This window comes from Palaemon carinicauda, chromosome 15 (genome assembly GCF_036898095.1).
Source record: "Palaemon carinicauda isolate YSFRI2023 chromosome 15, ASM3689809v2, whole genome shotgun sequence".
NCBI classification, from domain to species: Eukaryota; Metazoa; Arthropoda; class Malacostraca; order Decapoda; family Palaemonidae; genus Palaemon; species Palaemon carinicauda.
The window spans coordinates 29,857,191-29,882,040 of record NC_090739.1 but is presented as its reverse complement, the minus strand read 5'-3'; the positions used below and the strand labels follow the sequence as shown (position 1 = coordinate 29,882,040).

General features: G+C 46.4%; 1 protein-coding gene across 4 annotated transcripts in view; it reads left to right on the top strand.

Annotated features, from left to right (window-relative positions):
- LOC137654540 (putative leucine-rich repeat-containing protein DDB_G0290503) overlaps positions 1–24,850 on the top strand; it is a 206,194-nt gene that overhangs the window by 126,819 nt on the left and 54,525 nt on the right. For all 4 annotated transcript variants that reach the window (XM_068388261.1, XM_068388262.1, XM_068388263.1 and 1 more), the window contains one exon: positions 19,978–20,103. In XM_068388261.1, coding sequence (XP_068244362.1) covers positions 19,978–20,103 — 126 coding nt within the window. The remainder of the gene's footprint in view (positions 1–19,977; positions 20,104–24,850) is intronic.

Sequence of the window (24,850 nt, the reverse complement as noted above, 5' to 3'; positions counted from 1 at the left end):
AAATCCTCCTTTCATTCTTGTCAGTAAAAGGCTATCGCACAGCCTTGAGTCTTGCCTGTAGACTGAATGGAGTAGTTGGAACGTTCACTCCTAATGCGGAGTTACGAAAATACCTATTCTCAGTCGGAAGTGAAACCTCCTCCTTGGAACGTGGTTCAGGTGCTTCGGTTCCTTAAAGGGCCACCCTCCGAACCATTACGCCAGGCAACAGATCCCCACCTCACTTGGAAGACGGTGTTCCTGCTCGCATTGTCCTTGGCCAAGAGAGTCAGCTAACTTCATGGTCTCTCGTACGACATCGCCCATTCAAGGGAATGGGGAGAGGTAAGCTTCAGCTTAGTTCCATAATTCGTAGCCAAGACTCAGAATCCGGGAGTAGCGGATCCTAAATTCAACTCTTTCCAGATTTCAAGTCTTCGTTCTCTAAGCGACGACCCCGATCATCTGTTACTATGACCAGTAAGGTGTTTAAGGCGCTACCTCAAAAGAACAGCAGCAGCTCTTCGTCGGATGTCTTTGCTTTTCGTCAGCACAGGGAGGACCAAGAGGGTCACTAAGAACACGATTTCAGCGTGGATTCACAAGGTCATTAACCTAGCTCTGAATCCGGACCTTCCTCCTTCATGTCGACCCAGAGCTCATGAAGTTAGGGGCATCGCTACATCTCTGGCCTTCAGACGTAAATACTTTGTGGCGCAGGTTCTACAAGCGGGCGTGTGGAAACGACAGACAACGTTCACCGCCCTTTACCTGCAAGACGTAACCCACAGGAGACTCAATACGTTCTCTATTTGTCCTGTGGTGGCTGCACAACAGCTGCTTTAGTACCCCAAGCTCCTTGTTGGACAAGTAGCAGAGGGTTGAGGGCATTGGTCACATGGGTTTTAGTCTGAATGAATGCAAAGGAATGACTGGCTGTTTTCTTCATCCTCCCCTCTCTTGGAGAAATCAGCATCCAGGGTCCCCTGCATAGTTGACCTAAAACCACTGCAGGTACATCATTGCTCCTTTGTGTATCCTAGTATTGTGTTAATACTGTTGCGTTCCCATACCCTGGGGATGTGGTATTGGGAATATCTTGGTGACTTCAGATGACTCTTTACCTTGACAGTCACATTGCTAGTATCTCCACTCACACAGCTTGCAGAGTCAACAGACCTTGCATAGCAAGATTAGTGAGGTGTTAGGGTTTCCTTCTTCACACACATGAAATAGAAATCCCCGGTCAAAGCCAAAAATCCAGAATGGCAGGGACGTCTACCCTCCTAAGGGGTGAGTCATACCCATATAAATAGCGTAGGTTGGTTTTCCAGTTACGGAACAAATTACAAATTTGGAAACAATTTGTATCTTTCCTAACGATACAAACCTTTAGCTAATTACTCAAACTTGCCCGCCAACCTAGTTCCCTTGAAGTCCTACCAGCAAGCAAAGTGAAGTATAATCATTGGGGTGTAAGCGAGAGGGGATAGTTACTATCCCCCCCTCCCCCGCTAACTAGCGGGATGGGTGGTTAACCCTCGCTAATTTCCTAATGGCTCGTCATTTCAGCATCTCCGAAAGTAAATAGCTAAAGGTTTGTATTGTTAGGAAAAATACAAATTGTTTCCAAATTTGTCATGTTTCACTTTTGTCATCTGAGGATTGTGATAATCAAATGTCTAGCACTAAGCTGAGTTTGAAGTACTTGGCCATGCTGATAGACACAGCAGCAGCAAGAGTCAAAAGACCAACAATCGTATCTGCAAGCCTAAGGGGGTAGGACATCTGTTTCTGTCCAAGGTAGAAATATAATCTTGGTGCCATCAGTCTTTTCTCAGCCACTTTTACTCACTGCAGAAGCTCTTTCCTTAAGCGGGCGCCTCTGCCAAAGATCTCTTTAGTGGTGTTCAAAGAATCACTGTTCAGCCTCCAGTGATCTCCCATCCCTTCTTGTGGCAATAGGGAAGAAGGCTTGGGATGATGTAACCTGTTGGACAAATGAAGAAACCCTCACATTGGCGTCCCGCTTGACTCTCCACCTCTGGGCATGCAACTGTGCTGAGATGTGTTGAAAGAGGGCTAGGGTGCACACCTGAACAATATGGTCCTCTCAGAGGAGTAGTCAGAAGAAAAAACATCTACTCATTGATATCCTGGAAGGATAGCAGCTTCTCTAGCACTCCAAGTATTCCATAAATGTTAAGGAGGCTTATGTCTAGCAAGGGGTTACATTTTGGCGCCCATTCTGATGAAGGGGATGCACATCGGGAATGCATTCCATGCATTAGAGTTGTCAGCCAAAAATATTCTAAGCAAGAGGAATGGAATAGCAGAGGCTTACGTCTAGCAAGGGGCCACATCTCGGCGCCCATTCTGATTAAGCAGATGCGCATCGTCCCGGAATGCCTTCCATACATTAGATTTGTCAGCCAAATATATTTTGAGCAAGAGGAATCAAATAACAGACACACTCGGTTGCCAGCGTAGGGATATTAGGTCAGAGTAGTCCCTACTTTCCTGAGTAACGGAGAGGTTTCATGTTCCTGGGCTTCTCTGTGGATCACCCTGTATGCCTCATGGCTAAATTGGAAGCTCCCCGTGTTTTTTCCTGAAGTCCAGAACCATGTGTTATGTTCAAAGTTGCCTTCTAACACCCACCCTTCAACCCTTCTCTATCTGCTAATGAACTATTTGGGATTACTACTGGAATCAGGTTAACCCTGGTGGCTCCAAGATAGCCTCATGCTAAATGGCATCCTGTTTTGCTCTGTTGAGATACTGAGAAAACTCCATATGACTATCACTTTCGCATAAAAGGGATTCTTTGGTCATACCATCTCCAGAGCATTGACTGGTCATACAATACTACATTGGATCCCTCACTCTGGTTATGGCTCATTTTTCTTTTGCTTACACATACACCAGATAGTCTGGCCTATTCTTTCCACATTCTCCTTTGTCCTTAAACACCTGACAACACTGAGATTACCAAATAATTCTTCTCCACTCATGGGGATAACTACTGCGCTATAGTAATTGTTCACTGGCTACTTTGCCCTTAGCAAGGGTAGAAGAGACATTTTAGCTATGATAAGCAGCTCTTCTAGAAGAACTCTCCAAAATCAAACCATTGTTCTCTAGTCATGGGTAGTGCCATAGCCTCTGTACCATGGTCTTCCACTTTCTTGGGATAGTTCTCTTGCTTGAAGGTACACTTGGGCACACTAATCTATCTTATTTCTTTCCCTCTTGTTTTTTTTAAGTTGTTATAGTTTATATATTAAAGATCTATTTTAATGATGTTACTGTTCTCAAAATATTTTATTCAAATTGTTCATTACTTCTTTTTCAGTTTAATTATTTCTTTCTTTTCCTTTTCTCACTGGGTTATTTTTCCTTGTTGGAGCCCTTGGGCTTGTAGCATATTGCTTTTCCAACTAGGGTTGTAGCTCAGCTAGTAATAATAATAATAATAATATCACAAATTTCGTCACCTTCCTTCACAGAGAGAAGCACTTCTCAGTCGCTTGTCAGTATTCAGCCTGGTCTTTTGACGGAAGGGAATGGAATTATCATTCTCATAGAAGTAGTCTTGTTCATGAGGAGCTTTGAACAGTCTTACACATCCTGGGACCTCAGGCCTCAGAGGGAGACGTGTCTCTCATTCTTAAGGCTCTGAAATGTAGCTGTTGGAGCCTTTGAGACGGCTGTCAGTCAGGATTCTGGCTCTCAAGACTGTCTCTGCTGCCTTAACATCAGCAAAAAGTTTAGGCAAGTTACACAGTCCTTTTCCTTCCACTCAGAGAGGTGGAAGGAGCTCCTTTAGTTTGTTGCCAGGTTCTGTAGCCAAAACTTGGAACCTACAAGGGTAAGACCCCAGGTTTGAGCCCTTCTCCAGCCCTCTCTATGTGAAGCATCAAGTGGCATGGAGAAAAGAAGCTTTTGTGTCTGTAAGGGCTTTGTGGTGCTATCAGAAGACCTGACACTTCAGCCCACAGTGTCAGCAACTCTTCCTCAGCATTGGCTGCACAAAGAAAGAGGTGTCTAGAACACAATCTTTTTCTAACTCCATGAGATGATTCGTAATGCATTGGCTCAACACCTGAGAGGGCCGAGATACCAGCTAGGACCGGAACATGTGAAATCAGGGGGTTAGTTCCCCCCATTGCTTTTAAGAGGAATCTTACTCTTAGCTGGGTGCAGAAGGTTATGTATACAGTACACCAGACCACCTTCACAGCTTTTATTCTACAGGAGTACTACCCACACATACCTTGACGCCTTTCCGCTTTTTCTTGTAGTGACTGCTCAAGTAGTTGTGTAGCAAGCCCAGCTCTCATGCAGGACGATAAGAATCCTGTCTATGGTAAAGTATAGATGTAAGTCTGGATTGAAGGCAGAATGCCTGGCTCCTCTTCTTCATTCTTTCAGCCCCTCTCTTGGGGATGAAAAGGTCAAAGTGTTACTCGCTGGATCTGACTTCATACGGGTAAACTACTCTTCTGAGCTCCATTCTTTAGAATCTAGAGAAGTTTCCCCCCCATCCTCTCTAGACGATGGGGAGGATGGTGAAATACTGTATATACCATCCTATTGGTTATCATATGCCAAGTATATTATCTTAGACTTACTATCCCCCTTGAGGGAAGAGATCCCTCTCTTGACCACTTCTCAATCTTCTTGGTTAGCCCAGGCCCTATCAGCCTATTTATCCCTATGATAGACAGATAGGAGGTCTCTGAAGTCATATCCTTTTCTCTCGTACCAGTTAGGTTGACATTTCCAGGGAAGAAAGAGAATCAACAATTTTGGTTTGTTCCGTAACCGAAATACAAACCACGCTATTTACAAAGGGTATTACTTTTAGCGCAGCTGAAATGACGAGCCAATAGTTTTTAACGAGGGTTAATTACCCCCGCGCTAGTTAGCGGGGGGTGGGGAAGGGTAGCTTGATACCCCTCCCCCCTCCACACACCGGTGACTTGCTCCACTTCACTTTTGGCTCGGCGGTGATCAGACGTGTCTGCTCATCGCCTTCGTGACAGCCTTTAATTTTCTGCTTTTTCTTTTCAGCGTGTGTGATTGGTTGGAAGTTGACCTTCAGTTATTTTCTTTACTATGGGTACATGCCCGGGAGTTGCCGGCCGTCCTTGTGGGACTTTCATGTCGGATGTTATTACGGATCCACACACCCTCTGCCCTCAATGTCGGGGCCGACGGTGCGACCAGGATAACGTGCCGTGAGTGCAGGGAGTGGTCTGCCTCCCAGTGGGAGAGGTTTGGCCGTCGGCGTAAGAAGAAGTCCAAGAGAGACCGTTCTCCTCCGGGGTTAGCCTTGAAGGAGGAAGGTTCTCGGGACTCTTCTTCCGCCGCCCAAACCTCCTCCGAAGCTCCCCCTCGTCCGCCTCCTAAGGAGAGTCGTCCGAGTGGGACCGCAGGCCCTTGTTCTGTTTCCCTACCTTCGGTGGGGGGAGGAGGGCGTCGCCTCCCATAGCGAGGCGGTTCCCCCTCCTCCTCCAGGGGAGGTTATTGATAATAATGCCTTATCCAGTGATGATCTTTTACAGATTTGGTCGTCCCTGGGGCTTAAGGGCTTGCCCTCCAGGGTCGCTCTTATTGACCTTGTCTCGTTGGGGGCCGCTGTTAAACAGTCGCCGGTGGTAGCGGAGGTAGACCCTCTGTCTATTGTCGACGTCGTGGTGACAGAGGCGTCCGACGTGGCTGGGCCTTCCGCCGCAGGTGCTGTTGCTGGTGATGGTGCTCAAGGCTCTCCTCCTCCTTCCGTGCATCCTTCGAAGGGGGAAGTGAGTCCTTCGGTCTCGACTGCTGCCCAGCTTCCTTCTGAGGGAAGTGTTTTGACGGAGACTCCCCTTCGGAGGACTGATGGTCCCGACGATCTCCCCCGAGGCCGCCTCCGCCGTAAGGCTCACCGCCCTCTACGCCACAAGGGCCTCCCTTCCCCTTACAGGGGGACTAAGAGGCGCCTTTTTGGGTCTTCCTCCTCCGGGGGGGACTCTCCTCGTCAGCCTCAACCGACTGCTCCGCCCTCCTTGAACCTCTCTGCAGACCGCTCACCATCTCCTGCCGGATCTTCGCCTTCTGGAGAACTCGTCACCCGACGGGCAACGGTCCCTTCGGGGCTAAGGGATTCTTCCCTTACGCGAGCAGTGCTAACGCACAAGCGCTCTCCTGCTCGCCAGCGCTCTCCTGCTCGCCAGCGCTCACCTGTTCGCCAGCAATCTCCTGCTCGCCAGCGCTCTCCTGCTCGCCAAGACTCTCCTGCTCGCCGACGCTCACCTGCTCGTCGGCTCTCTCTTGATGTTCGCCCCCCTCGCCAGCACTCTCCTGCTCGTCAGCTCTCTTCCGAGCGTCAGCGCTCATTTGAGGACCATCGCCCTGCGGTCTCTGACCACCCTTTAGTTCCTGCTGAACTCCCTGCTCACCATCTGCCTGGTCCTGTGGCTACGCAACATCGTGCTGCGAGTGTGTCAGAAACACATGTTCGCCAACGCGCCAGCGATCTTCCCGTTCCTGCTCGTGAACGCGCCGCACCAGCTGTCCTCTCACAGGACACGCGTCGACCTTCTGCTCGCCAGCGATCACCAGCTCGCCAGCGATCACCAGCTCGCCAGCGATCACCTACACGCCCCTCTTAATGAGAGAATGCCTTGATGAAGTCATTGAGCTTCAGCACGGCATTTCATTCCCGTGCTGAATCTTGGTGACGGGCAAGAGGGCTCTCGAACTTAGGGAAATTGCTCCCCCAGTTCGAATCTAAATTTCTCTCTTTCATCTTTTTCTTCTGCTTAATATTACTTCGACCTTCTCTTAATTTTATCAACTTTCTTTCATCTTGCTGTCCTATCTCTATGATTATTATTTTTCTTAGTTATATATATATGTAGATGTATGCATATATATATATATTTATTTATTGTATTTGTTCATTTATTTATTTATCTATTTTTTTTTCTATTTTATTTAAATGGCGTGGATATTTCCACATTCGTTATTACTGCCTGCTTAGATGAATGGGAGAAGGGATCACGGTTGGGAGGTATTCGCATTCAAAGCTATATATGAGAGTATTGGATGATCTCAGCCATCCCAAAGATGGTTTGGACCTTTTTGGCGGAACTACTCTCAAGGGTTGGGTCATCGGAATCCAGGGGGATCCAATCCTTGAGGTGGGACTCTTGGCTTTTGGCCGGAAGCCCATCATTACAGATATGGGGAGGATGATTCCATATTACTTTGGTCTCAGTCCTAACAGGCGGGTTTAGCTTACACCTGTGCCTCTATATCTGTTTTGATGCTATCCTTCGGGTAGGGTATGGAGTGGACCATCGGGGAAATATACTCTCATTGTGCCGATAGTGGAGAATGCAAATTTCCTTTCCAACGTATGATACTTTCTTATAATTCTCAAGCAGGTACCCCAACAAAACAACAAAAAACCTGAAAATCCCATCCTTAAATATGGACCCTTCAAATACTGACTCCCCATCCCCTGGATTTGCTGACTCCCCCCCGGCACTGTTGACGACTTCTGCTACTGTAATTAAGGAAAACTCTGTTGACGACCTTCGAACTAAAAAGGACCACTCTACTGATGTTAAAAAATCTAACAATTTGGGTAACACAGGGAAACTACGATTCCTTCATGTTTCCCAAATCCCATTAGAGACAAATTATGATGATATATATAGAGCATTTGAGTGCTATGGATTGATAAAGGAAATAAGAATGAGACTTGGAGATGAAAAATGGGACTCTTGGATATCTTTTGAAAGTCACGATGAGGCGTTTAATGCCATAAGTAATATTAGTAGTATCAAAATTAACGAATTGAACATCATGGGAGCTCTTTGTGATAAGGTCCCAAAGGAATTGGATGTGTACAAACCTGCTGATTGGTTTGAAAAAGATAGAAATGTACCCATGCCTTCACAGAGAAAACCCAAACCACCAATGTGGCTCTTAGCTGAACCTAAAGGGATAATAGGGAATTATTTTAAGATATGTAAGTTTATCCAAAAAAAAGTAGGAACCATAGCACCTGGAGATATATCTCGTTTTGGGAAGAACAGTTATCTCATCCATGCCAAATCTTCGACTCAGTCTGCAATACTGTCTAACTTACAGACAGGCAGTGATGAAATTACATTGGAAATGAAACCTCATCTTAATTTTAGTTATGGAAGGGGAGTGGTCTTTAATAAGGACCTATACGAATTTACAGAGGAGGAGATACTTTCTATGTGTCCATTAAATGTATGGAAAGTGCATAAGATTCCTGGAACTTCAATGATTATACTCACTTTCCAGGATGCCGATGTACCTTTCCATATTTTTATTGAAAATGAAAGGATTAAAGTTCGGCCTTTCAAACAAAAGCCCCTGCAATGTTTTAATTGTTTTAAATTTGGACACCCATCCAAAGTTTGTAAAAATGGAAAATTGTGTGGTATTTGCTCCAAAACTTATCATGGAGAATGTACACTTGAGGCCAGGTGTTCAAATTGCAATTTGAATCATAAATCAACTGATAGGAGATCCGAACTGTATAAGTTGGAGGAAGCTGCCCTAAACAAATCAAGTTTAGAACACATAAGTGTGGGACATGCAAAAAGATTGTTGAATAAATCAACCAGCTATGCAAAGGCCTTAAAATCAAAGGTAAATTTACCACAGGAGACAGCAACCCCACCTAGCACTGCCAGTAATCCTAAGAAAAGAAATACAACCTCTGATAATAAAGTACTGCATGACAAGGTAATCATATCGCCTTCTGAGGCTTTGCCACAGCGTATTAAAAATGGGTCATTGCCCATTTCTGTACAGCCTTCGTCCCCCATTACCAGCAATAGTACTAACCTCTCCCAGGCCATGTCCTTGCCTGATTTGATGGAGATGCCACCTGACACCAAGTTACCAGGTGCACCTGTATTGGGGAAGGTGCAAAAACCTGGTAGCTCAAAACCTACTAATCGGAAAAGAGAGAGACCTCCATCTCTCTCGCCCCCCTCCATAAGAAATATCAAAATTACGACGTCAAATAAGTATGATGATTTGTCAGTTGATATTTCTGATCTGGAAGTCAATTTAAATAAATCGGAAATTCAAGTGGAGGTCCACCAACCTCCTCAACAATCAGATCAAAAAGACAAAAAGAAAATCATAAATTCTAAACCCAATCTATCAAGACCCTCTTTAATAAAACCACCAAAAAATAGTGTTAGATCAAACACTGCTAATGGGAAGACTCCATCCAAGGGGTCTACCAAATTATAAACCATAGTTTTTTCCTCCATTTTGCAATGGAATTGTCAGGGTTTAAGGGCCAAATATGAAGAACTTAAGCTCCTTATTCATGAGCATTCCCCCATAATTATTTGTCTACAGGAGAGCAAACTTGATCATAATACCCCTTGCCCTCGCGAATACATTAGTTATAGGACACCATATGATCACCAAGTGGGGAGCCATGGCGGAAGTCTCATATACGTTCGTCGAGATGTTCCCCAAGTTTCTCTGTCTATTCGTACACCTCTGCAGGCAGTGGTTGTACAGATCGACATAGGGCGAAAATATACAATTTGTTCTCTGTACTTGCCTCCACATGATAACATTTTGTATGACAACTTAGTGGAGGTTATTCAACAACTCCCTCAACCTTTCCTTTTACTTGGAGATTTGAATGGTAGACACCCTTTGTGGGGTGATGTTTTAGCAAACACGAGGGGAAATATCATAACATCAATTGTGGAAAATGAAGATGTGGGACTCCTTAATACAGGAGAGCCCACACACTTTCATATCCAGACAGGTACCTTGTCATGTATTGACCTATCAATCGTAAGCTCTAATTGCCTTCTCGACTTTGATTGGAGAACATTAGATGATTGGCATACTAGTGATCACGCACCAATCATTATAAACACCAACAATGGTCCACCTTTACAGGGATCGCCACGATGGAATCTTGACAAGGCGGACTGGGATAAATTTCGTGAACTAAGCGAAATTGAGGGGGATGCAGGACAAGTTGAAAATATCGATGATGCCATAGACTTACTGAATGGAACTCTCCATACAGCTGGAGTCAATTCAATTCCCAAAACAACAGGGTTATTCAAACGACGACCCGTCCCGTGGTGGTCTTCAGAACTAACTGCCCTCCACAGAGCCACAAGAAGATCTCTAACACGATTGCGTAGACGCAGAACTGATGAGAATTTAATTATGTACAAGAAATGTAGAGCACAGTTCCGTCGTGCCATGAAAGAAGCAAGGCGCCAGTCATGGATGTCTTTTGTTTCCTCCATTAACAGTAGGACACCACCATCTGCTGTGTGGAGGAAAGTAAAAAAGATAGCTGGCAAATTCACCCCCAACCCACCACCAGTGTTGAAGGTGAATGGCCAGTATGTAACCGAAGCAAATGATGTTAGCAATGCCCTGGCTAATCATTTTTCAAATGTATCCAGCAAGTGTGAAGGAGCCCCTGGTCACCAGTATAGGAGCACTGAAGAAAAGAAAATTTTAAATTTTGCAACAAGAAGGGAAGAGTCGTATAATTCTCCTTTCACTGAAAGAGAATTTGATTCCGCACTTGCTCATTGCAACGATACAGCCCCTGGACCCGATGGAATTCCATATGCAATGATTAAACATGTACAATTTAATACAAAGCTATTTATTTTAAGTATTATTAATAGAATATGGCATGATCATAGTTACCCAAGTGTTTGGGAACTAGCCATTATTTTAGCCTTTTTAAAACCCGGTAAAGACAAGTTTTTAGCAGCAAACTATCGTCCAATTGCATTGACATCTTGTTTATGTAAAATCATGGAGAAGATGGTCAATGCAAGGCTGGTGTGGTACCTTGAAAAGAAAGGTATTTTATCACCGATTCAATGTGGATTCCGAAAAATGCACTCAACGACTGATGTGTTGATACGACTAGAGTCTTCTATTTGTGAAGCCTTTGCTTCCAAACAGCACCATGTTACAGTATTTTTTGACCTTGAAAAGGCATATGATACCACATGGAGATATGGTATTCTTAAAACCATTCATGAATTGGGATTGAGAGGAGAGCTGCCACTATTTATTCAGGCATTTCTTTCACGTAGAGTTTTTCAAGTGAGAGTGGGGGAAACTCTATCAGAGAGTAAGTGCCAGGAAGAAGGAGTTCCTCAGGGTAGTGTGCTGAGTGTAACCCTTTTTGCACTAGCAATTAATGGGATATCCTCAGCCATTCCCCAGGATGTTCTCTCAACATTATTTGTGGATGATCTCTCAATATCATTTGCTGGCACTAAAATGGCAATGGTTGAGAGAAAAATCCAACTCTCTATTGATAAAATTATCCAGTGGGCTGACATGAATGGATTTAAGTTCTCGACAAGTAAAACTACCATTGTCCATTTTTGTCGTATCCGGGGAGTACATCCAGACCCGGATATATACATTAAAAGTCAACGGATACCATGTGCAAGAGAAGCTAAATTTTTAGGTTTGATATTTGATTGTAGGCTTACATGGGTTTCTCACTTAAAAGCATTAAAAGCTAAATGTGTTGAAGCTCTGAATATCTTAAAAGTATTATCCCATACATCATGGGGGGCAGACCGCAGTACTATTTTAAAATTATACAAGGCCTTGATTTTTTCCAAAATTAGTTATGGTTGTGAGGTATATTCTTCAGCCACCTCAAGCCGGTTAAAAATATTAGACTCGATACATCATGCAGGTATTAGATTGTCTACTGGAGCTTTTAAAACCTCGCCTATCCCAAGTCTCCTTGTTGATGCTGGAGAGTTACCTCTAGACCTTTACCGAATGTCTTCCATTCTTCGGTATTGGTTTAGATTGCAAAGACTCCCTAACTCTCTAGCCTTTCAGACTGCAAGCCTTGTAAGACACGCATCATACTTTGAGTTGCACCCAAAATCTCCTCAACCCTATGGCTTTCGGGTGAAACGATTATTAAATAGTCTGGATATAATTAGAAATAAGGTACTTTCATTCAAGGTATCATCAACGCCTCCATGGAAGTTACCAGAGATATCTTTTTGTAAATATTTTATTGGAGATAAGAAGAATATGTCAGACCTAGAAGCCAGGTCTCTTTTTAATGAACATGTTAAAGAACATAGAGGATCAACTTTTATCTATACTGATGGCTCCAAATCTGATGCTGGCGTTGGATTTGGAGTACATAGTAATGGTTTTAATTGTAGAGGTGCACTTCCTCTGACCGCTTCCATATTTACTGCCGAACTGTATGGCATATTAACCGCTATTGAGAAAATAGCATTGGAGAAGGAGGGTAATTTTACAATTTTTAGTGATGCAAGGAGTGTCCTTCAAGCTATGGAAGTTTTTAATTCTAATAACCCTCTAGTTTTAAAGATTTTAGAATGGCTTCTCATTATTGGACGGAGAGGTATAACAGTTCAATTTTGTTGGGTTCCAGCACATGTAGGTGTGTCTGGGAATGAGAAGGCAGATTCACTGGCTAAGGAGGCTGCATCCGAGTTGCTGCCAAGAAGGTATCCCATTGCCTGTAATGATTTCTTACCTGTCATCAAGAACTTGGTTTGCAATAAATGGCAACAGCAATGGGATAGTCAAGATGGCAATAAAATGCGAGAGATAACAAATGACATATCTCCTTGGAGGTATAATATGATGCCCCGAAAATGGGAGACGTCTCTTTGTCGTCTCCGTATTGGTCACACTCGGTTGACACACGAGTTTCTGCTGAAGGGCCAACACCAACCGTATTGTGATGACTGCTTAGTACCTCTAACAGTAAGGCATTTGCTGACCGAATGCCCCAATTATAACAACTTGCGGAATAGATATTTGTTTGAGGCTCGAGGTGAGGGTGGCAGGTTCATCCTTGCCAAGATTCTTGGAAATGATGTGTCCTACCATGCAAGTGGCATTTTTAGATTTATTTCAGAAGCAGGTCTTCTGAAAAATATTTAACTTTTATTACATTCAACTTTTATGACTTTAATTGAATACTCTTTTATTTTTTATTTTATTTTATCTTTTATTTTTGTATACATAAATTAAATGTTACCGGCGTCAATGACCTCAGATGTCAGGATGCCTGAAAACTTTAAATCAATCAATCAATCAATCACCTACACGCCAGCGATTACCTCCTCGCCAGCGTTCACCTGCTTGCCAGCGCGCACAGGCGATCTTAGTATCGCCTATTCAACAGCGACAACGAACGCACCGACGTTCGCCAACGCTCCTGAAGGAACATGGTTCGCCAGCTTCTAGCTCGCCATCGCGCGATCGCCCGCCTGCACATGCCGCTCGCCATCGTTAGCCATTGCACGATCGCCCTCCTGCGCATGCTGCTCGCCATCGCACGACCCTGCACGATCGCCCGCTTACGCATGCTGCTCCTCATCGCACAACCCTGAACGATCGCCCTCCTGCGGATGCTGATCACCATCGCACCCCATCACGCGATCATTCAGCTGCGCATGCTGCTCGCCATCGCACAACCCTGAACGATCGCCCGCTTACGCATGCTGCTCCTCATCGCACAACCCTGAACGATCGCCCTCCTGCGGATGCTGATCACCATCGTATCCTATCACGCGATCATTCACCTGCGCATGCTGCTCGCCATCGCTTACCATTACGCGGTCATTCACCTGCGCATGCTGCTCACCATCGCACACCAGTGCGTCGACATACCACATCGCGACATCGCCAGCGATCTTCCTCACCTACGCGGCAGCACGATCCCTCGCTGTCGCGCCAACGCTTGCGTTCGTCGCCTCGGACACGTGTTCATTCACCTGCCCACCCTCACGCCCACTCGCCTGCGTGCCCGCGCGATCGCTCGCCTGCGCGCCCGCGCGACCGCTCGCCTGTGCGTCCGCGCGACCGCTCGCCTGTGCGCCCGCGCGATCATCCACCTGCGCGCCCGCGCGACCATTCGCCGTCGCGCGACCATTCGCCCTCGCGCGACCATTCGCCCTCGCGCGACCATCGTTCGCGGCGAATTCCACAGCCGGTGGTAGCAGCAGGGACGCGTGCTCCTAGACGGCACTCGGGATCACCTCCATCCAAGCACAGGTTGGTAGTGCAGGACGAAGACAGGTCAGTACAGCATTCTTCCCCACCTTCTTTTCAGGCAGGTACCGTCGTGTCCACTCCAAAGGATTGCCCGATCCCTTTCTCTTTAGCGAGGATTTCGGACTCTGTGTCCTTGGAGCAGCAGACTTGGTTTGGTCCGCTGGCACGGGCGTTAGTGAGGGTTATGAAACCAGCACTCGCCGGCCAGGGTGACAAACCAGTGGCTGTCTCTCCTACGCTGAAGAGAAAGAGAGGAGTGGACTTCGTGGTAACTTCCCCTAGGGCGAAGTTGGTTCCCAAGAGGTCGGTCTCGAAGGTCCCTTCTCCTGCACGAGTACTCTCTCCTTCTCCCGTGGACGAGGCCTTTCCGTCCTCAGGTGAGTCCAGTGGGGCGGTAGTCTTCCCCTCGGCACCAGGGGGGGAGACTTCGCTTCAGGCAGGAGAATCGTCTCGTGAGGAAGGGGCCCCTCGAACCTCGTTGTTGGGATCCTGTATCCCTCCCAGGAGGGAACCCAAGGATTCCAAGACCGTCCCTAAATCCTCTGCAAGGATTCGTCGGGAACCCACGACTACCCAGGGGAATGTCCACGTGTCACCCCAGGAAGAGATTCCTGGGGCAGGAGACTTAGCTGCCAGCCCGCAGGGAGGAGAACAGCAAGAGTCCGAACATGCCTTCTGGCAGGTCCTAAGCCTGATAAGGACACTTAACAGACTTACGGATCCAGTCATCGCCCCCCGTGAAGGCAAAGACACGATTCTGGATGAAGTGTTTGACGTTCGGAAGGCCCCTAAGACCAGTGCAGCTCTGCCCTGGTCTCGGGGGCTGAAGAGTGCCAGAGCTAGGGCCAACGCTCAGCTCGCACTTCTTGCCTCCTCCAGTCGTTCCACTGCTGGGAACAAGCTTATCCCTCCTCCTCGCCTTCAGCAGAGGAGGTATTTCGAGATCCTGGGTGAGCACAACCTCGCTCTTCCTCTCCATCACTCTGTGGAGGAGCTGGCGAAGGGAGTTCCCCTGGAGAAACTCTCTGCCCGGCAGGTGTCGTTCTCGGCGGCGGAGATCCTTAACCACGAGAAGGTCGCTAAGTGTGCCATGCAGGCCACTTCGTGGCTGGACTTCTGGCTAGGATCTCTGGGCATCCTATTGCGATCGGAGGACTTGTCCAAGGAGACCAATAGGAAGGCCCTAGAGACCTTCTTGCTCTCGGGCACCCGCTCCATCGAGTTTTTGGCGCACCAGGTTACCACCCTGTGGGCCAACTCGGTGTTGAAGCGTCGCGATGCTGTGTCCGAGAGATTCCATCCGAAGGTCCCCGCCGTGGATGTGTGTAGGCTCCGACATGCTTCCCTTCTGGGGGAGAGCCTGTTTGAGCCTCAAGACTTGGAGCGAATGGCTGAGAGGTGGAGGAAATCCAGCACGGACTCCCTCCTCCACAGGGCCCTTACAACTCGGCCCTATAAGCCTCCAGCCCCGCCACAACAGCAGCAACAGCCTCGTAAGGCTCCCAAACAGGCACCGGCAGCTAAGAAAGTGGTGTCTAAGCCCCAGCCCTTTCCAGCCAAGGTCAAGAGGGGCAGTAAGTCCTCCAGGCGAGGCAAGACTCCTAGGGGTGGCGGCCGCGGCCGCAAGCCCTAGGGGTGGCAGTCCCCCTGCGTGTCCACCTGTGGGGGGATGCCTTCAGCGTTGCGTCCGCAGGTGGCAGCAACACGGGGCCGATGCTTGGACGGTTTCAGTGATCGACCAAGGTTATCGCGTCCCGTTCACGTCATCTCAACCTCCCCTGACAGCGAATCCAGTGTCGTTGAGCTCCTATGCCATGGGATCGGCAAAGGGGCTGGCCCTTCAGGCCGAAGTCGAGACCATGTTCAAGAAGGGTGCTCTCCAGGAGGTCGTGGACGGCTCCCCAGGCTTCTTCAGTCGACTCTTTCTTGTAAAGAAGGCTACTGGAGGCTGGAGACCCGTCATCGATCTCTCAGCTCTGAACAGGTTTGTCAAACAAACCCGGTTCAGCATGGAGACAGCAGACACGGTCAGACTTGCGGTGAGAGCACAAGACTTCATGTGTACACTGGATCTAAAGGACGCGTACTTCCAGATCCCAATCCATCCGTCTTCCAGGAAGTACCTGAGATTCTGCCTAGACAACAAGATCTACCAGTTCAAGGTGCTGTGTTTCGGTCTCTCCACAGCTCCTCAGGTGTTCACCAGAGTGTTTACCCTGATTTCATCTTGGGCGCAAAGGAACGGCATTCGTCTCCTTCGTTACCTAGACGATTGGCTGATCCTAGCAGACTCGGAGTCGACCCTTCTTCGGCACCAAGACAGGCTTCTGGATCTTTGCCAGGATCTGGGGATCGTGGTAAACCTTGAGAAGTCCTCTCTGCAGCCGTCCCAACGACTGGTTTATCTAGGCATGCTAATAGACACCAATCTCCACAAAGCCTTTCCATCAGACGACCGGATAGCAAGGCTGAGGAGGGTGGCGGAACCTTTCCTCAGGCGAAAAGAACTCCCCGCCCAATCGTGGTTGCGTCTCTTAGGCCACCTATCCTCCCTGGCCCGTCTGGTTCCAAACAGCCGCCTCAGGATGAGATCCCTTCAATGGCGGCTCAAGTCCCGGTGGAATCAAGGATCCGATTCCCCGGACATTCGGAACACAATGGGGTCTCTGTAACAGACGGACTTGCGGTGGTGGCTGGCCGACGAGAACCTGCGAAAGGGAGCGAGTCTTCTCGTCCTCCCCCCGGAATTGACTCTGTTTTCGGACGCGTCAAAAGAAGGGTGGGGGGCGCACGTTCTGAACCAGAGGGCCTTTGGTCAGAATCAGAAAAGTGCCTTTGGTCAGAATCAGAAAAGTGCCTACACATCAACCTGCTAGAATTGAAGGCCGTCTTTCTGGCTCTTCAGCAGTTCCAACGGTCCCTGGCGGGTCACTCCATGGTGGTGATGAGCGACAACACCACGGTAGTGGCTTATATCAACAAGCAGGGAGGCACTTTTTTGCAACAGCTATCCCATCTTGCAGTAGAGACTCTGAGGTGGACCGAAACCCACTCGATAACACTATCAGCTCGCTTCATTCCTGGCAAGAGGAATGTGCTCGCCGACAGTCTGAGCAGGGCTTCGCAGATAGTGAGTACCGAGTGGTCTTTGGATCCTCAGATAGCCAACAAAGTCCTGACTTTGTGGGGTTCCCCGACGGTGGACTTGTTCGCGACAGCCTTGAACTTCAAGCTGCCCCTGTACTGCTCACCAGTCCCGGACCCCAAGGCACTCTGGCAAGATGCTTTCCAGCAACAACGGTGGGACAACATCGACGTGTACGCCTTCCCACCATTCTGTCTGATGAGAAGGGTGCTCAACAGGACCAGACTATCGGTCAACTGTTCCATGACTCTAGTAGCTCCGCTATGGCATCACGCGGAATGGTTTCCGGACCTTCTGCAACTCCTGACGGAACTCCCAAGGGAGCTTCCTCCACGACACGAGCTTCTCAGACAACCCCACTCCGGTGTCCCTCACAGGGCCGTAGCCTCGCTTCGGCTTCACGCCTGGAGACTATCCAGCGTCTCCTCGCGGAGAGAGGCTTTTCGCAACAGGTTGCGGAGAGAATGTCTCGGCACCTGCGAAGGTCCTCTGAGGGAGTCTACCAAGCGAAGTGGAGAGTCTTTTGTGGTTGGTGTCGTGGAAGGGGTATCTCTCCACTCGATGCCACTATTCCAGCAATAGCGGACTTCCTCGTGTATCTGCGAGAAGAAATGCGCCTTTCTGTCTCGGCGGTGAAAGGCTATCGCTCAGCCTTAAGCTTGGCCTTCAGATTGAAGGGCGTGGATATTTCTTCGTCGCTAGAACTCTCTTTACTCATACGTAGCTATGAGCTTACCTGCCCCCAGTCGGAAGTGAGACCCCCTCCTTGGAACGTGGTTCGAGTCCTCAGGTCTCTCAAGAGACCTCCCTTCGAGCCATTACGCCAGGCCTCCGATCGCCACCTGTCTTGGAAGACGGCTTTCCTACTCGCCTTGGCCTCGGCCAAGCGAGTTAGTGAACTTCATGGTCTCTCGTACGACATCGCCCATTCAAGGGGATGGGGGGAGGTAACGTTCAGGTTCGTCCCTGAGTTTGTGGCCAAGACTCAGAATCCTGGAGTGCCGGATCCTCGGTTCGACTTTCAGGATCGCGAGTCTCCGTTCTGTAACAAACGACCCAGACCAGCTGCTACTATGCCCAGTGAGGTGTCTGAGGTACTACTTGAAGAGAACGGCTGCAGTCCGTCCTCATGTGCGAGCTTTGTTTGTGAGCACAGGCAGGACAAAGAGGAGGGTCACCAGGAACACCATCTCAGCTTGGATTCGAAGGGTTATCCACCATGCCCTGAATCCTGACCCTCCTCCGTCACGTCGCCCTCGGGCCCACGATGTCAGGGGTATTGCTACATCCCTGGCCTTCAAGAGAAACTTCTCTGTGACGCAGGTACTTCAAGCTGGGGTCTGGAAGCGTCAAACGACCTTCACAGCCCACTACCTGCAAGACGTGACCCACAGGAGCCTCGATACGTTCTCTATCGGCCCTGTGGTGGCTGCACAACAGCTGGTCTAACCTCAGGCTCCTTTTTGGACAAGTAGCAGTAGGTTGAAGGCGTTGTTACCCGGTCTTAGTCTGTGTGAATGAAAGAGTATGTCTGACCCTTACTTCTTTCTTCATTCTCCCCTCTCTTGGGGAAGCAGCATCCTGGTCCTCGCATAGCTGACCTCGACCTCTGCAGGTAACCCATGCTTCTTTGTGCTCCTAGTATTAAGCTTAATACTGTTGCGTCTCCCATACCCTGTCGAGGTGGTATGGGGAACGTCCTATCCTAGAATTCCTATCTGAAGGTCTCAAGGTCAACTTCATAGGACGAGTCACACACTCCTCCTCACACTGCTTATGTAGGCCACTCGTTCCTAGCGATGCTAGGAACCTGTGAGGTACAGGGGCTCCCTCTCTCTAGTGCTGCTCACTGAGGGATCGAGCCCCCGGGCAAGCCGAAGTCAGTAAGGCTGGGGACTTTCCACCCTTCCTAAGGGGTAAGTCACCCTTTGTAAATAGCGTGGTTTGTATTTCGGTTACGGAACAAATGACAAATTCGAAGATAATTTGTATTTTTCCTAACCATACAAACCTTAGCTATTTACACATATGTGCCCGCCATCCCTGACCCCCAAGTCAAGTCCTACCTCTAAGTGAAGTGAAGCAAGTCACCGGTGTGTGGAGGGGGGAGGGGTAGCAAGCTACCCTTCCCCACCCCCCGCTAACTAGCGCGGGAGTAATTAACCCTCGTTAAAAACTATTGGCTCGTCATTTCAGCTGCGCTAAAAGTAATACCCTTTGTAAATAGCTAAGGTTTGTATGGTTAGGAAAAATACAAATTATCTTCGAATTTGTCATTTTAGGGAAACTTCTAACCCACCAATCAGGGAGTGTACTTGAAGGACAAAACAAAAGGTTTGTATATGAGTAGGAACAAATAACAAATTTTAAAAGCAATTTATATTTTTCTTAGCTATACAAACCTGAATCCTTTAAGATAAACTTCCCACCTCAATCGCCCCTCTCAATTCTGAGCTGAATAGGGCGGTGCTGCCAGGGCTCCTCTCCCTCACTCACAACCTGTTGATAACTATCTTTTATGTTTACGATTTCAGTGGCCGTTCTAGCTCACACTAAAAACATATGCCATACTTAAAGGACTCAGGTTTGTATAGCTAGGAAAAATACAAATTAATTCTTAAACTTTTTATATTATGTGAGATTGATTTCTCAACAATCTGCCTGTGTGTTCAAACAATTTTATAAAGAATTCTCAAACCTGTTTTATTATGAATTTCTTTTGTATTCAGAGCCAACTGCATGAAGAACAACTACGGTCTCGATTATTAGAGGCAGCTGATCGTGAGAGTTCTGCTAGAATATTAGTTCTCCAACACAGTGTGCGAGATACAATTGAAGCACATGAAAATCTCCAGGTTAGATTTTATCATTTGTTGAAAAGTAATAACTTTGAAATTCAATGAAATACACACACAAAAGCAATCACAAAACATTTGGCACCCAATGAGATTACTTTTTGGTAGAGTTTTCAGTCTTTAATGTAGTAATGGTGCTAAAAAGTATTTTGATCATAATTTTCTACTTAGCCGGAATTACATCTCACTGAAAAAAAGGGATTATCAATCATAATAGACAGATTAGTTGATATATAAGATAAAGCATTGCTATAGAAAAATAATTGTAATTGTATTAACATTTTTAAATATGTAACTTCCCTGGTAGTTACATATATATAGCTTTAATCTCGCGTTTCGACGCGTCACGACTGAAAATTCAAAATTCGTGGCAATCGCCGCCATGACAGTAGGGGGTCATACATGAGTGCCATCACACGCAGGCTAACAGAACCATTCCCAACCATCTTCAGAAATTCTCTGTCGTTGATCGAATCAACATCTTGGGAATTCGTTTCGTGGATATTTTACTTTATTCTACAATTTGGTGAAGTACCTTTTGTCTGATTATTATTAATAGCTTTCGCTGCCTTTCAACTATCGAAGATATTATATAGGATAGTTTTTTGCTGGTCCAACTTGGACAGTTTAATTGAACTTGATTTTCAAGGATAAGCAAGTTTTCAAACCAAGTAATGGCTCTTCTGTTGTTAAACTTTGGATGTTGGGCTAAAATGTCTTTTGGGCTGCTCTTACTTCCCACACTGTAATTAGCAGGGGCCATGTATGTATTTGTTTTCGTTCCTTGTTCGTACTTTGAGGGATCAAAGATTTTTTCCCCCTACTTTATTATCGAACAACTCTTAAAGTTATAATGGAAGGTAGACATTTTCTACATTGAACATTGTGATGTCACTAATTTGTAACGTAACTCTTAACAAGCGGAATGTAATTACCTTGAATGAATTCAGTTCGCCATCGTGATGACGTCACAATCCTGTGACGTAATCTGCATGACGAAAGAGTATAATAGTATGACTTGCATTATGTGAATTATTTTCTTTTCTTGCAAAAAAATTTAAAAATATTAGCTTACTAAGCATAAGTATGTTTATAATGTAGGGAAATATATTATTTTCAAGTATATATTTGTCCTATTAGTATATTTCCCTTAGTCAATTTTCGATTGAGAGTTTTTCTCGAGCGTACAGTCATTTTACGCTTGTAGTATTTCTAAGGGAGACCTCAGATATTAAACTATCGTTTTTGTTTCACAATACTTGTATCATTATTTAATATTTTGCTTTTGAGAATACTAATATTATTCATATATCCTATTGTATTTTCATTCTGGCCCTTGGCTAAAGAGGATAATCTCTCGCTATGGGCAGGTCTATTATGATCTAATGTGTAATAGTTTTAAAGTGCTAGTGTTCAATGGCACATCTAATGACATAATGCAGTCAATCTATGATACATAATACTCTTGACAATCTTTTTTTGTTTTCACAATTTCTTGTATCGCTATTTTATATTTCGATTTTGAGAATACTAATATTAATCATATATTCTATTGTATTTTCTTTCTAGCCCTTGACGAAAGAGTATAATCTCTCGCAACTGAAAGGTCTATTAAGATCTAATGTGTAATAATTAAAAGTGCTAGTGTTCAATGTCAGTTTAGTGGAGGGTGCGTCCGTTCGTGTCCGTCAATCCCAGCCGGGGACCTCTTTCATGCTCCCCAACCCCTGGGAGAATGAATGTCGAAAGGCCAAAGGATATGGCAGACCTTGATTAGCAAACGGACGTCCCCTAGAGCGATCATGTTAACAATGTACAAATTGCTCCATCTTAACAGTAAAAGCGAGGTTAAGATGTATGCGTCTTCGTCGGACGCAAATCCGCGACGTGGTTGAAGCCAACCACTACGTTCTAAACCACGCAAGAGACTTATGTCTCCTAATAAACCCTCCTGCAGTGACTGGTGTTCACCGGAGGTGTTCCTTTCAGACGAAGACTACGTGTCAGCACCGAAACAATTACGTAAGACGCATAGTCCGTTGGATGAAGAAGGTGCTCAGTTTATGATTCCCGAACAGAAAAACTGCACCAAAAAGAATCTAAGGACAGCAATAGACCAAGAAAACGGTCTTCTGATAGTATCGAACATCCGATACCCAGCAACGCTCCCTCACAGCGATCAGCTCTTGTTGCGGCAAGTGGCAGAGCAGACGCATGCGGTAGTCTGGTTTCTCCCCCACGGCTTACCACTCATGCGGGAGGCATACTACAGTCAAACAACTCACGGCAACACGGACGCATGCGTCAGCCTGGTCTTATGCTAGACGCAGGTAGTCAGGTTTTGTCCCCACGTCATAATAGACAAATAGTTACATCTTGTGCACCACTGAACGGAAGCGATACTGACGCTCCCGCTCCGCTTGCGGCAGATGCACGGCATTCGGGATTTATGCAGCAGACTGTTACTTCTCAGATAGACATACAGCTTTCTCATTCTGGACTCATGATAGACTCATATAATCAGGACTTGTTCTCACATCAAGATAGACAAAATTTTGTCTCTACTTCGCGATTTTCTGAACACGCAACAAATACTTCCTTTCTTCATGCTGTTGACATACATCATGCGGAATGTTTGCCGGACGCACGCGATCAAGACGTATCCTCACAAGTTCTCAATACTGATACTGTACATAAACGAGATGCTTCTTCGCAACTGGATGATATCCTTCACGATATCCCTTCAGGACAAGGTGAATTATTTTTGGAAGACAATAACCAACAGGAAGATGCGATTTTGTCTCCTAAACATTCAAATCGAGGAATCGATGTTCCTTTAGCTGATTTAGAAAATGAATCTCAGGATTCACTACATTCGGCAGATTTAAAAAACTTCTGAAAGTTTTATCATCTTTATATCCAGAAGATTTTATACAACCGATGCCTCAAAGCCCTCCATCTCAATTTTTGAAAGGCAGTCCTCAAAAAACATCCTCTTTTAAGAAAATGGTTCTAGCACGATCTGTTAAGAAAGCATTTTCTACCCTCAAACAATGGACAGCCAAAAAGAAGGATTTAGGGAAACCCCATTTTTCCTTCCCTCCAACTCGTTTGGCCTCTAGATCTAGTGTGTGGTATTCGACTGGGGAAGTTCTTGGTTTGGGAGGTCCTGACTCTTCCCAAGGAGACTTCTCCAGATTTGTTAATCCCTCACGCAGGTCAGTCATGGGTAAATCTAAAGAAATGTGGGCTAATTCTGAAATGGACCATCTTCTGAAGGGGATATTTAGAACAATGGAAGTTTTCAGCCTTATGGGCTGGATCATAGGAGCTCTCGCAGAGTCCACAGATTCTAAGAATGAGGCTCAAATGCATTTGATAGCTTGTATGGATAAGGCCGTGAGAGATGTTTCCATCGAACTTTCCGCCCTTTTTTACGGCAGGAATTCTTAAAAAAAAAGGGGCCACACTTTGTTCCTTCTTATCTACAAGTTTGCCTTCTGTTCAGAAATCTGAACTTTTATTTGCTCCGTTGGGGGATCATCTTTTCCCTTCAGAATTAGTGAAGGATCTATCAGCTGCTCTGATACAACAAGCTACTCAGGACCTGATCTCTAGAACTGCTAAAAAAGTTCTTCCAATTAGTTTTTCATCAACAAGACCCTGGACAGGGAAACAAAAGGAGACTCCTCCCACTCGTCAGCCCTTTTGTGGGAGAGCCCCGTCGAGGGGACCCCTAAGAATATCTGCCGGAGGTCAAGCTCGCAGGTTCCCAAGACAACAGAATAAATCTAGAAAGTGAGACACGTTGTCTCCAGACAATGATGGGATCCAGACTCTCACAATTTTGGCAGGAGTGGAGCCAAAGGGGGCGGACTCATGGACGATCAAAGTCCTCAAGAAGGGACACAAGATCCCCTTCCTGAATTCTCCTCCCATGTCGTCGATTCCCTTGGAGTTATCAAAAACACACTCAGGGAACAAGGCAGCAGCTCTTCAAGAGCAAGTAAACCTTTTGCTGTCAAAATCAGCCATAGAAGTGGTAGAGGACACTTCTTCGAAGGGGTTTTACAACAGACTGTTCCTAGTTCCAAAAAACTCGGGGGGGTTGGAGACCTGTTTTGGATGTCAATCCTTTAAACAAGTTCATCAGCAAAGAAAAGTTTGCCATGGAAACTTCAGCGTCAGTCCTTGCAAGCACCAGACAGGGAGACTGGATGGTGTCATTGGATCTGCAGGACGTGTATTTCCATATCCCAATACACCCCAACCACAGGAAGTTTCTAAGGTTCATGTTCCTCAAGACCACGTTTCAGTTCAGAGCACTCTGTTTTGGACTAAGCACGGCTCCCTATGTTTTTACCTGAGTAATGTCCAATGTGGCTCGCTGGCTTCACCTAAAGGGAATAAGGATTTCTTTATATCTGGACGACTGGCTACTCAGAGCGGAATCGCAAGTAAAGTGTCTGGAAGCTCTTCAAAGGATAATGCCCTTAACGCAACAGTTAGGCCTGATGGTAACCTGGCCAAATCTTAACTATCACCTTCACAGAATTTCATTTTTCTGAGGATGATAATCGGTTCAGATCGCGCTCAAGGTACTACGGAAATGTCGCAAGGACTTTCCCCTGGTGGTCACCCGGCTACAGTTGACAATCCCTCGCAGCAATCAGCACACGGTTTAGTTCGCGCAAACGACGTGCTTCAAGTGCCTGGTCTGTCTAAACTAGAGAAGTCGATGTCATCC